The 13,307-nt window shown below is 45.1% G+C and overlaps 1 protein-coding gene across 4 annotated transcripts in view; it reads left to right on the top strand.

Moving 5' to 3' along the window:
* The window catches only part of MARCHF7 (membrane associated ring-CH-type finger 7), a 227,258-nt gene that overhangs the window by 192,969 nt on the left and 20,982 nt on the right, over positions 1-13,307 (top strand). For all 4 annotated transcript variants that reach the window (XM_086956640.1, XM_086956639.1, XM_086956641.1 and 1 more), the window contains one exon: positions 10,617-10,665. In XM_086956640.1, the coding sequence (XP_086812766.1) occupies positions 10,617-10,665 (49 nt within the window). The remainder of the gene's footprint in view (positions 1-10,616; positions 10,666-13,307) is intronic.

The raw sequence follows: 13,307 nt of genomic DNA, 5'->3' as shown, positions 1-13,307 counted from the left end.
TCTGGACACTCGCGATAATGAGTTCCCCAGCTACATGAGTGGACTGAAAATGGGGATGTTAGGTATCAAACCTCTCGTATTGGTAAACTCGCACTTACTCCAGTTCTGGATTTACCAATACATGCTCCCAAAGGGCACCATAGAGGTGCATACTGGAAAAACTACTAGCCTCTGGTGTGCTCCTGACTTGTTTCTGCCAGCCTGCCACCCAAGACCCTGTTCTAATCTCCTAGGAGGAGAGCCTTTGTTCTCAGGAAACCAAGAACAAAAGCATGTCTAGGAAGAGGGTCTAACGCCCCCTCCCAAAAGATGACAAGCTGATTAGCCTTCCTAGGCCGGCAAGCTTCAAACAGCTGCTGCCTTTAAAATGCAAATCTGGCTCCCTCTCACAGGAGAGAAAGCGAACCCCCTTGTCCAACTCCCCTTTGGCACCTGGACAGGCGGAAGGCAAAAGAGCTCAGCATACCACTCCATGACATGCCTGCCCAACAGCAAGCTGACTGCAGACAGGCCGTCTGAAAATCACTGCATCTACTGCCTCTTCTTTGGAGCTGTTGGAGAGGAGGTTATCAAGTCCATTGTGGTTTTCTTTCTCGTGGACTCCCCAACTTAGCCTGCAGTCTGTTGGCAGGCCAGTTCATTTAATTAAATTGGGCATCTGACGCTGTTTGGCCCCTGTGCCCCTGGCCGCCCTACAGCTGCAAGTGATGTTTTACTAGTACTGCTTTGGACTTTGCTCACCACGCACCTGAACTCCTGGAGAAGTGTCCCATAAGTCACTAAAGAACCGATTTAACTGCATAGGATTTCTCTCCCTTAGTACAGTTTGGGTTCTGCAACGTTAACCTAAGTGTTAAACTTTTAAACTGAAAAATAATCCTATTTAAATAACGTACTTGCGGAACGATTTTCTTCTGATGCTTAATCATACGTAAAGATACTTGCTATTTTAATAAATTGGCATGGAGCTCTTTTTTGAGCCGTATCGTTTATTGACCATTGCATGTATTTTCAGAGGTCTTGCACGCTTTTGTGTTAAGCCCAACACTACAACCCCCTCCACCCCCCTATTCGAGCACTTTGGGATTGCCATAGCAAGCCCCTATCCACTCATAAGGGAACCCCTGGACTACATGATCCAGCTCATTTTGATTTTGAATAAAGAGCCAGCTTCCTACACGGAATGCTTTGTGTTTAGTATTTGTTACTGATTTGATGCATGCAGTTTGCCTTTCACACTAAGTGATTTGCCATATTCCACATTTCTCCTTCTATAACACACCGCTAAGGAAACCAATCCATTGTCAGAATTTGCAAGGGGCGCTATTATACAAACAATCCTGTTGGTCACGTACAGATCAATTAAAAATTATTCACAGCCTCTTGTATACCTGTCTTGCACTATAGCTATCACAAAGATTTATTAATCTGCTTGTTCACAGATGTAGATGAGTAGTACAAGTAGATGAGTCCATAGAAAAATTGAAAAAAGATACAGAAGTTGCCAAATCTATTGGAGTGCTTAAAACACTTAACACTCAAGTCTCCTTTCGTCGCTCCTCTTAAAGAGCGGGTCCCAAAATCACCTCCACAGATGCCTCCACATCTTTCTAAAGGTCACAAACTCAATATTCTCCCTCTAGGATATTTTAGAGGTAGCTACAGGGGTGACCACTCCAAAGTTTGGGGCAAAGCTACACTGACCCGTAATGCCCCACACGGCAAACTGTGACTCACTTATTCCCACAACCATCCCACACCGGTCGGGGTCGATTGCATCAGTTTCTTGCCACTTAGCAGTCAATAACAGACAAGTGGGTGCTGGACATTATCCCTCTTTGGAGTCACCACTGCGCCCAGAATGTGTACCAAATGCTTAGTAGTGGTAGTAGCACTTTTACACGGACAAAAGATTCATGTCTTCCTGTATTTAGAAGACTGGCTTATAGAAGCCAATACACACTACCCATGTCGTAAACACACTCAAATTACCCATAAATCTTTTACATTAGCTGGGAATCCCCATCAATATTCAAAAATCCCATCTTCAACCTTCACAGCTAGGATATCTAGGGGCTATTAACACTCTGGTCTATCCTATCCAAATAAATCCTGGATTAAAAATTTCCAGACACCGCTACCACAAGTTCAAGCTAATCAATACCCAACTGTCCAAATGTTGTTGCATCTTGTGGGGATGATTGCATCATGCATTGCAATAGTGCCTCATGTAAGACTAAACATGCGTCCTCTACAGGAATGTTAAGCACTAGAGTGGACTCAATCACAGGGCCAATTACACAATCTAGTATTGGTAGACAGCTACACATCACACTCTGGAGTGGTGGACCACTCAAAACCTGTTAAAAGGATGGCCGTACATTGACATGCCAGAGGAATGGAAGTAAATGCCAGTGAGTAAAGTCTTCCAGACCTCTCACAAACTTGTCTTCGGACCTGGAACTGGTCGAAGCATAGCCCTGTTCCAGCCCAAACAGGACTTTCTGGTGCTCAGATTCTGTGACGCCTTATCTCATTGCCATGTTTGAGGTTTTCAGGCATCTCATGGTGCCCTCTGGAGTGCCTTCAGGCTCCATGGGACCTCTGTGGATGACTTTGAATTTCTGCTGACGGGCCCTCCAGTGCCATTAGCTCCCTTTATGATGCTCCAAACGGCACAGTTGGCTCAGTCAGCGGCAACTATGGTGCTGATCCTGTTTCAGATGAGGCCCTTGCTGCCTGATGTGCTGCAGATTCTCATCGCACCCCTGACTCTATGGGTGCTGTTGCCAGCTTTAGAGCTGGCGGAGATGCATAAACACAGAATAGAAGCCCAATGCCTGCTGGAAGGGAGACTGTTCCATTACCACCATACTCTTTGTGAGCTGTTTGGCTCGGAAATCTGATCAGGAAGACCTTTAAGAGCACCTACAAGAATTTCAGGGCCTTGCACAGACCAGTGGCATTGATGCATTTCCTGAGCTGGGGGTCTGCGACCCTTCTGGTCCTCTTCACCCTGTAGCCACATCATACCACTACTTTGCCCACGGCTAAATCTAAGACCAATGTTTTGACTGAATCCCTTCAGCCTTCTGCTCTCTCATCCATCTAACAAGGCTGTCCTAAGCACCATCCTGACTTTGTGTATTGAAGCATCACTCCTGCAGTTACCAGCTAAATCACCAGAATTTATAGACCTTCCCCGGATGATCATGATTATCGGAGCATCCTCCAGTAGAAAGCCTAGTGATTGGGGCCTCTTCTTCCAGGCTTGTGCCTTGAAGTTTTTCTACCACGCCAGCTAACCAGTCACAAAAGATTCAGACTTGGGCCTAAAGTCTTTGCAATGGAAGCCTGCCCTTGAAATTATTTCATGCCAAGTGCCTGCTTGAATGCTATAAGCACTCCATTTAAGACATAGTAACTATGCTGGGTCCTAATCGTCCTCCGGAAACGTTTCCAAGACTCACTTGGGATGGCTAAGCTGCATCTTTACAGGTGATTCAATCTGACCTAGACCGGGTCGGTTGCCAGGACAATGGGGATATCATTCACTGTCAGGAGACTTGTCTAGCTGAGAACCTCTGTTTTCACCAAGCTGTGCCCCTCCCCCCCCCCCCCCCCCCCCCCCCCACCTTGATGGACATTCACTTTGAAGCTGACAAACTGTCCGCCTTCAAAGTGATGTCCCCCACGGCATGCTCTCGGTATGCAACCCCAAAGGATGGGACTCCAGGGGTTTCAGTGGTTTTGTGGGCTTTCGGGGAGGCCTCCACTTCCTCCAACTCCAGGCAAACCTAGCTCAGCAGCAGGCTCAGAACTCTTCTATCCTGTGACAATACAGGAGCCTTGGAACACCACAGATAGTAACTACTCCTTCCCCAGTCTCCTCCACTGTGTCCACATTGCAACAGTTCCCCTGTCTGGCCATTTGAGGCTGGTTGGAGGCCAGGTGTCACTTTTCCTGCAGGCCTGGGAGGCAATAACGTTGCAAGTGGGTCATAGATTGTGGAATAGTGGTTCTAGCAGTCTTCACCCTGAATTCTGCCTCCCCATTCAGATGTTTTGGAGGAGCACTGTGTCCTACTGTTGCAAGAGGTGGCCGCTTTCCTTCAGAAGGGAGATTGACCAAGGATGCTGCTCGCAATACATTCTTGTTCCTAAGAAGGATAGCAGTCAGTCTGATCCTGTCTGATCCTGGACCTCATGGTCTTAAACTTCTTCCTGTGCAAGGAGAAGTTCTAGATGCGTTCTCAGGTTCTTGTGACACAAGTTTGGAGACTGATGGTGACATCAGACTTGTAGGATCCCTATTTTCATACACCCATACTGAAGTTCCATAGGAAGTTCCTGTGTTTTGGGGTGGGCATAACTAACTAATAAATGGTGAATTCTCTGTTTTGGCCTGACATTTGGACCACAAGCCTTCCCAGGTTGATTAGTGTAGACAGGTCATCTCTGGATTTCGAGGAATTCATATTTTTCCCTACCTGAAATAATGACTTAACTGAAGGCAAGTACTCCAATGATGGCAAGGTCACACGCGGGGAAAACTGCATCCTTGCTGCACTACCTAGGTTTTCCTATTCATGTACCCAAGTCTCACCTGGGGCTCTCACCCTGCCAGAAAGAAGTTGCTGCCACCCTTCAGGTTGAGGTCCGCTCCGAGTGTTCAGGAGGTGCATGGCAGTGGTGGCAGCTGCTCTGTGCTGCAAAGGCATCTTTGTGTACCTGTACTTGGACGACTGGCTGTTAAATGGTCTCTCGCCAACATCGTGAGGAGTAATTTCCTGCAATGCCTAGAGCTTTGTCACCGACTGGGCCTCCATGTGTACTTGGAAAAATAAACTCCACAACCTACTCAGAGAATCCATTACCTAGGTAGTCTGGCAAACTCGGAGGTTGGAAAAGTGTTTCCTTCGGAGGAGAGACCGTGTTCCATCATGCAGAAATGCAAGCTTGTTCTGGACAACAGAAGGCTGTTAGTTCGTCGGATTGCCTCCCTGTTGGGGTCGATGGCATCCTGCATCTTCCTGGGTACCAATGCCATTCTACGAATGTGTCCCCTTCAGCAGGATCTGGAGGACAAGTGGGATCAGCAGACAGCTCGCTGGGGTGACAAAATAGGTCTTTCAAACGCGGCAAGAGCTTCCATCTCTTGGTGGATGAGTAAGGAGAATATGCAAGTCGGGATACCTTTTCATCAAGCACCTCCCTCTCAAACGCTGATCAGACTCTTCCCTCCAGGGCTGGGGAGCCCACATGGGATCTCTCGAGACACAAGGTCTATTGTCACCAAAAGAGTGGTCCTATCACAACAACATGCTTGAGCTGAGAGCAGTTCACCTGGCCCTCAAGGCTTTCCTACCCTCGATTCCAGCAAGTTCAATCTTAGGACAGATGGACAATGCCACCACCACCATATACTACCTGAACAAACAGGGGGGGGGGAACTCGCTCACCCACACTGTTACTGGAAGCTCTAACTCTCTGGCATTGGCTCCTGGCACAGAACCTATCAATCACAGCAGTTTACCTGCCGTGAGAACAGAATGCACTGTCGTCACTTCGAAGACCAACAAGACTGGGTTCTCAACGACTAAGTCATCGAAGACCAATTCCAGGCTTGGGGTCATCCCACCATCGACCTCTTCGCGGACGACGAAAATACAAAATGCTGAGACTTCGCCTCAAGGTTCTACCGACCAGGGTTGAAAGGGAATGCCCTTTTGATAGACTGGTCAGGGGCATTTGTGTATGCCTTTCCATCCCTTCCTCTCATCCTGAAGGTGGTGACCAAGCTGCCTCATTCCCACACGAGGATGATACTTACTGCGATGGACTGGCCGAGACAAAGGTGGTACCCAGACCTTCTGCACCTGTCGGAATGCCCTCACAGGAGGCTGCTGTGCACACCAGACCTGCTGTCTAAGATGAACGGGAGGATTCATCACCTCAACCTTTCCTCACTGAACTTGGCAGCATGGCTCCTGAGGTCCTCCAGTATGGCCTTTTAGGACTGCCACAGGACTGCATGTCCATCTTAAAAGAATGAAGGCCGTCCACTAGGCACTCATATGTGTGCAAGTGGAAGCGATTCTATGTGGTGTGTTCAAAACAATTGTAACCCAACCAAAGGACAGGATGAGGTCATCCTTCCATACCTGCTTTGTCTGGCAAAAGCAGGCTTGAAGTTTCCTTCCATTAAGGTGCACTTAGCGGCTATCACTGCATATAGACGATCACCTTCTCAACATTCTTTCAATGACAGTTTGTTAAAGATTTTTTACAGGGTCTGAAGGTCTACCCTCCAGTCCGGCCTCCTTAACCACCCTGGGAGTTCAACCAGGTGCTATCCAAGTTGATGGGTCCGCCTTTCGAACTCATACACAAAGCAACCATACAATACCTTTCTTGGAACGCGGCTTTCTTGGTAGCAATCACGTCCGCTCGCAGAGTGAGCGAAATACAGGCCCTCTGCTCTAAGGATCGATATACAGTATTCATCTTAATAGGGTTGTATTGAGGACTCACCCCTCTTGCCTCCCTAAGGTGGTGTCAGGTTTTCATGTAAATTAGACCATATCTATGCCCACCTTTTTAGGTCTCGCGTGCGCAGTGCATGCACTGCTTCGCTAGCGAGACTCTATTGCTGCCGCTTTCTGTCCCGGTGGGAGACAGGAGGTGGCACGCGCGGACAGGAGATGTGCACTCCGTACATGTGCACATCTCCTGTCCCGTAGGCTGGCGTCGTGTGCTTTCAGTTTCCCTCCCCCCGTCGGCTCCACGGAGCCAGCTTTTTTCCCTTAAGTCTTGTCCTTAACTTTACAGGGGAAACACGGACTATTTATAAATTAATGTAATCCAGGTCAGTTTTTTTTAGTGTCAGTTTATATATCACGTGTTACTTAATCTTTCACTCCCTTAGTATTGGCTATTCCCAGGACTGTGTTTTTGTATTTTCTTAGCCATTACTCTTGAAACTAGTCTCCAGGTGTTTATAATGGCCGACAGCGCGCGTTCTGGTGTTTAGACCCAAGGCAGTGCTAGTTTCGTGCAGTGTCCCTCAGTTTGTCAAATTTCTTTATAGAGTGCAGACATCCATAAAGCACTGTCCAGGCGGGTTTTAGGTGCATGTCAGGTGTGCGGTGTCTGGATGCATTAACGAAGCCTCAGACTTTAAAGTACTGATAGTGGGCCACATTATGCACGTAGCAGTCACCAGACTGCCTGGGATGTGTTCGTGATGGGCCATCAAGCAAATCTTGCCATGCAGATGGACCAGAATCTAAGGCACCAGTAGATTTGAAAGCGAGCGTAGAATGGGATGGATACGCCCACTTTCCAATCATACGAAAGTGCAGAGAAATTAGTAACGCAAACTCAATTTAAATAGTTGAAGAGACCAGTTTGACAGTGCTGTAGCACTGCAGTTTTTAATCTTTTGGTTTCTGTGAATCCCCACCCAGATCACTTTTGGAAGTAAGGTGCCCCTAATCTTGCATTAAAAAAACAAGTAAACAAAAATAATCCAGCCTAGCCGTTCTGGGGTAAGGACAGACACAGAAAGCAACTTCTCGACCTTTTCCGTACACAGCAAGCACCTTACCCAGTTAGTTCCAAGTAACCTGAAAATACCTCCTGTGACATGCCTGGGCGGCCTTAACTCGCATTAGAGGATCAAGCTAGTCACAACTACCTCTTATTCGTTGTGGCCAAACCAGGGATTAATCTCCAGAAATTCATTACATTTTATTTTGTCAGCCCTAGAGTAAAATATTTGGCCTGCGAAATGTAGTCACTCCTATAGGTAATATGGGTGGATTAGAAATGGGTTGGAGGCCACAAAGTTTCATCTGCCGCTGTATTCAATACTTGTTTGAACTGCAGAGTTAGCCCTGGTTACTCTGCAGCTAAATCCGAGGAGCAAAGAAAAATAAAGCTGAGCTTAGTCGAGGCGCTACATTCCCGACACAAGCACGATGCGCCTTTCTCCCGAAAACATTCATAAACTATGAAAAGATCAGTCACCGTAAAAACATTGTTGTAGGAGAAGGGTATCTTTTTCCCTAATCCTGCCACTCCAGCTGAGAGGTCTTAGCACTCCCTGGACCTGAAAAGAGTTTTAAAATTCGATCTGGATAGGTCCAAGTCCACGAGAAAATCTGATCAACTATTTGTTAACTATGGGTCGATCAGAACGGTGTTTCCAGCTGCAAAGCGGTCCATCTCCAGATGGATAGTTTCATGTATCAAGCTAGCTTATCAGTTATCGTAGAGGCCCCTTGGGTATACTCCCAAGGGCATTCTACCAGTGGAAAAGCGGCTAAGACTGCTTTTCTTCATAACATGCCTATATCTGAAATCTGTAAGGCGGCGACTTGGAGGTCTGTTAATACATTTACAAGGCACTATTGTCTTGATTCAGATACCAGAACAGATACCAGAACAGACACCCAAGTAGGCCTGGCCTCCTTGAGGAATCTGTTAAACAGCTGATTGCGTCTGTTATTGTTTGTTGGTTCATTTTACTCATTTGCCGGCTTGCTATTCTATTCAGTGCTTATGACTATTGATGAGGATCCCCTGGAAGAGAAGTTACGTTACCTGTAATCCTAGTTCTCCTCCAGGGGTATCTCATCCAAGTCATAAGCAACCCACCCTCCTCCCCAAGCAAAGGAGATTTTCCTCCTGGTTAAGAAATATCTTTGTGCCCTACTTACCTATATATCACCCCTGAGGTATGATGGGAAGTCAGGGGTCATGGCTGTCTTAAAGACACGGTGCCAGTTTTTGTGTGAAAATGCTTTCATTTTCTATGCTATTGGTTTAAAATACAGCCTGTAGGCTAACAATGTCTTCTTTATTTGCAGTTTTCTTTTCACGAGTTTTACTCATTAAAAACGGAGTTCAAGTGCCTCTTGTGTTTTTTTTATATTTGGAAATACTATTTTTTATGTGTTATTACATTTTTTAGCTTCCCAGATGGGAGCTGCATTAGTATGAGAAAAATGTGTGTGTGTTCGTGTGTGTGTGTTCGTGTGTGTGTTCGCGCAATTTGTGCGCGTGTGTGCATGTGTGTGTGTGTTTCCGTGTGTGTGTATGCACGTGTGTGTGTGTGTGTGTGCATGCGCACGTGTGTGTTGGTGTGTGTTTGTGTTCGCTCCATATGTTTATATTATTTCCAGGGTCCCAACACATGGATGGGAATATTCAGTTCTTATGACTTTCAGGATACCCCTGGAAGAGAACTAGGAGTACAGGTAAGTAATTTATCATTTTCTTCTGTTGGGTGGCCTTTGTTTTTGCCACTTTTTGTTGGCATCTTAATGTGCCAGATCAAGTTGTCCTGCATTGTTGGGTGCTGCTGTTACTGCGTTTTTGTTGTTTTTTCTTATATGCTTTTCTGTGTTAGCTGATGTCCAAAGGTGTGCAGGTATTACCCCCCCCCCCCTTTTTTTAGCTCATGCCTTAATTTAGATATATTATTATTTTGGATGCTACAGATCTGTTGTTGAGTTGCCATTTCTTTCAGGATACGCTTCCAACCTGCCACTTACTAAATTTGGATAGACTAGCATGATTGCCTTGGTGGTGGACCCATTGACCATTCTTCGTCTGAGGCCCTCCTCCATGGGGCACTTCTTGGTGGTTTGATTCATGAAGCGAGTCGTCTGTAGGTAGAAGTATCCATCTGAATGAAGAAAGTTACTCTACTTCTGTAACTACCTTTCTATTGTATGCTCCTCTACCTTCTGATTCCTCACCAAACCTGGCCACCTCCCCACTCCCAGATTTCTGTACTGAAAATACGATATTGAATGGGTGGTGCCATGTGGCGCCATGATGTCCCATCCAGGGAGGCCTCACGAGCCATGGAGCTACCTGCCAGTGTGAGAGGGCTATTGCAGATTTTCCGGATTGAGTCGAGCAGAGATTCTTGAGGCGAGGCATCTACTGGTAGGTAAAGTATCCATCGAAAACAAAGCAAAGTCAATTTATTTTTCTTTTGCTTCCTGAATGCCGTCTATGGATGATGTATGCTGCAGTAGTTGAACCATTTACGGCTACTCTAGGTTTGAAAGATCACTTGAAAAGTGAATCCTTCAAACTGGCCTAAAGATTTGAATGAATGTTGACTTATTGGTCTGGCTTGTGGAGAGGCGTGGTTCCCTTGGGCTTACCTGGTCTACTAAGCACTTGTGTGCTATAAGGAGATCTAGATTATAAATCCACACTTTCCTCTTTAGGAAGAAAAAAGGGCCCAGGTTTCCAATTTGGTACAGTTTTAGCAGTCCCATAGCCACTTCCACTACAGTCCACCCAAATATTTTTTGTACTGTTACACTAGCAGTGGATATTGTGTCCCATTTTCCAGTCAATGCGAATGATTTTGGGAATCCAGTTGTGTACACTAGTGAGCTAAAGGTGAATAACCTAGTGAAAGCTGATGTTCCCAAAGGTTTAAGTATTAGTAAACTATTTGATCACACTTATGGTGTGCCACACTACTTTGTCATTAAGGCATAATGTAGGCAATGCATTGTTTTAATGTTTATTCTGCTAAGGTGTATACTTGGCATTAGTCCGACGTTCCTTTTTTTTTTTCTTTCTAGTTTACTAGCCTTGCAAGAACTCTTCAAGCACACTTGGCAGACCTTGAAAGTAAGTTCCTTTTTGTTTGTCGAAATTTTAGAATTTTGCGCAACTGTCTTAACATTCCAGTGACCATGTCTTCTATTTGTTTTGCTTCAATTAAAAGCACTACAAACTAGAAGGGAGGTTTGAGCCTTGAGCTTCTCATCATGTTGGTCCATTAAAGAGTATGCCTACTAAAATGATTGCAATGCTAAATTAAAATAATTTGCAAGTTTTCTGTTTCCTTGTTTAACTTTCAATACACTACACATGCTGTCTTTGATAATAGGCTGGTAAGTTGGCTGGCCAATTTTTCAGGTTTTCATCTAGATCTCATGGTCACAATGCTTGAATTTGCTTTGCAGCCATGCAATGTTTTTGGCTGTATTAACAGTTCGGAGATGAAAACATATATACAGGTGGTCAGAACTGACATGGTTATATAGGAATGTATGTGGTCGGATATAGATTAGGGTGTGAATGCTAAAGGATTATAACTTTTCAAACCCAATGTGACCAGATATGCATGTCTCCAACACATATCTCGTGAGTTTTCAGCGGCCCACTTTCAGAGAGTTCATTATGGCACTGCTTTTTAAGTTTTGGCTGTAATATTTTGCAGGGCAGTCACCAGAGTATACTAAGTGCATGGGATTAACATGGTGTGCTGTAGTACAGGTAGACTGTAAATCCTTGACATAGAGGTACATATGGCCTTGATTTCTTCAGATTTTAATCTAGTGGCATTTTTCGGTGCCCTTTGAAGATCTGAAGTAAGTTAAATTGTACAATGCTCTCCCCTAGTCCGGATGCTGCCGCATTACGTATTTCATGAACGGTGACCTACTGTATTCTGCACCTCCTACCTGATCTGTAAACCAGCAGGAAGGTTTTCAAGAGTTTAGGCTCTTAGATAAAAGCTGTGACCATGCTAGAAAATATATATTTTTAATCTAGCAAAAGAGGGATAGCAGGTGGTTTGTGAGCGCTGTGTTTTCCTTCCAGATTTCTTAAGCAGTGGTGTTGCATTACCAGTCAAGGACAGGTAATGAGACGGGTCATAGCGAGACCTGTCCCAAAGAAAACACATTAAATGGAAGCAATAACACAAAATTGATCAGGGTCTAAAATATGTACATATCATTGTTGAGTCTGTATTAGTCCCATGTATTTTTTTTAATTCTTCCCTTACATGCTACATATACATTATTCACATTAGCTTGGCCGTATTAAAATAGCTTATTAAGGGAGCACTGCACACCCCTTTGTTTGAGCCTGCAGCTCTGGTTAAATAAACGGGCATAAGCACTACCCCTGGAGGCAGATTTCATATTCGTACTACAAGCATTGCACTTTTGAAGGTTTACCCCTTGAGCTGGTGTTTGCAACCCCTGGTTGTTTATTTTAGAGCTACGATCTTTGTTTGGCCTGAGCAACCCTAACATTCTGAAATTTGTGTATTACGTCGACACCCAGAAGATTTCAGAGATTAGTTTGTATATCTAACAGTCAAAGCAAGGAAGAAGGTGCCTGTTTTTGCCCAATGAAGAAGCTCTTACTTACCCTATTCTATTCGGATAAACAGTTAGCCAGAATTTCTGCTTCTGTGGCATTTGATTTGAAAAACAATCCTTGGAAGTCGTATCCCCTGTCCTCTGATAAAAAAATAATACTGTGGATTTTAGAGAGCATATGGCAAGGTACCCATGAGGTTGCGGTTAGGGACTCTTAATCTCCTAAAAGCTGACCCATGTATTTCTTGTCCACAGTTAAACCCAGCCCTTAATTGCCAGGAGCCACTTTGAAACGCCCCATCATCCAAGATGGGCTATTACTACTAAGGCATCTGTAACCTTGATGACCTCTGCAGTAGTGTAGTTGACAGTCTACCACATAGTGAAGTTTACACCTAAGACACCTGTGGTAATGCTATAAATTCTCTCTGGTGATAAGTGGTCCTCTGGATTGCATAGTCCTCCAAGAATATTACATTAGAGCGGCTGCAGAATATGGACTCTTGAGTTACTTAGATTGATGCCTTTTCAGGGCTTGTCATATGACTGTTTTCTGATCACAATGATACTAGGTACCGCCTGAGACTACTGCTCATGCTGACTAGTTGCCCTGGGCGTCACAGCAACCTAAGCTGCACGTAACCATGGGATCACCAGGTGCAAGTCATTCCTACAGGTTTCCTTTATTTCCTGCAAACGTATGTTGCAAGACTTAGAGGATTGCAGCCATATACCTGGTTGTCATCTGAATATTGTGAAGATGCATCAAGTTCCTTCTGCACTGTTAACCTACAAAGCTTGTGGCTGTGGCAGAGACCATCAGGATTTGTGTATTTTTAACTTTTAACTCCACCACTACAGCCTCTGCCTCATGAAGTATGGGCTGTATATATTCCAGTGTAGTGGATAAGGATCCAGAAGAGGAAGGCAAACCGCTTAATGAGGAAAGAGTGCTGTGATCATGTAGCACTGGACGAAGACTTAACGGAGTCAGATTATGCCTCCCCTTCATACCACAGTACGATCAAACTGTGTTCAGGCTGTACGTAAATGGAGGAACCTGCCTTTAACTCTCTGTAGAAGCCGCCTCTTGCATAATTCTGGCTAGACCTGGTTGGCGCAACATTTGTTGAGGTATAGGCTTCTCATCAAGCA

The sequence above is a fragment of the Lissotriton vulgaris genome, chromosome 2_1, assembly GCF_964263255.1.
Source record: "Lissotriton vulgaris chromosome 2_1, aLisVul1.2, whole genome shotgun sequence".
Classification (NCBI taxonomy): domain Eukaryota; kingdom Metazoa; phylum Chordata; class Amphibia; order Caudata; family Salamandridae; genus Lissotriton; species Lissotriton vulgaris.
This window is presented reverse-complemented; position numbering and strand designations above follow the sequence as displayed.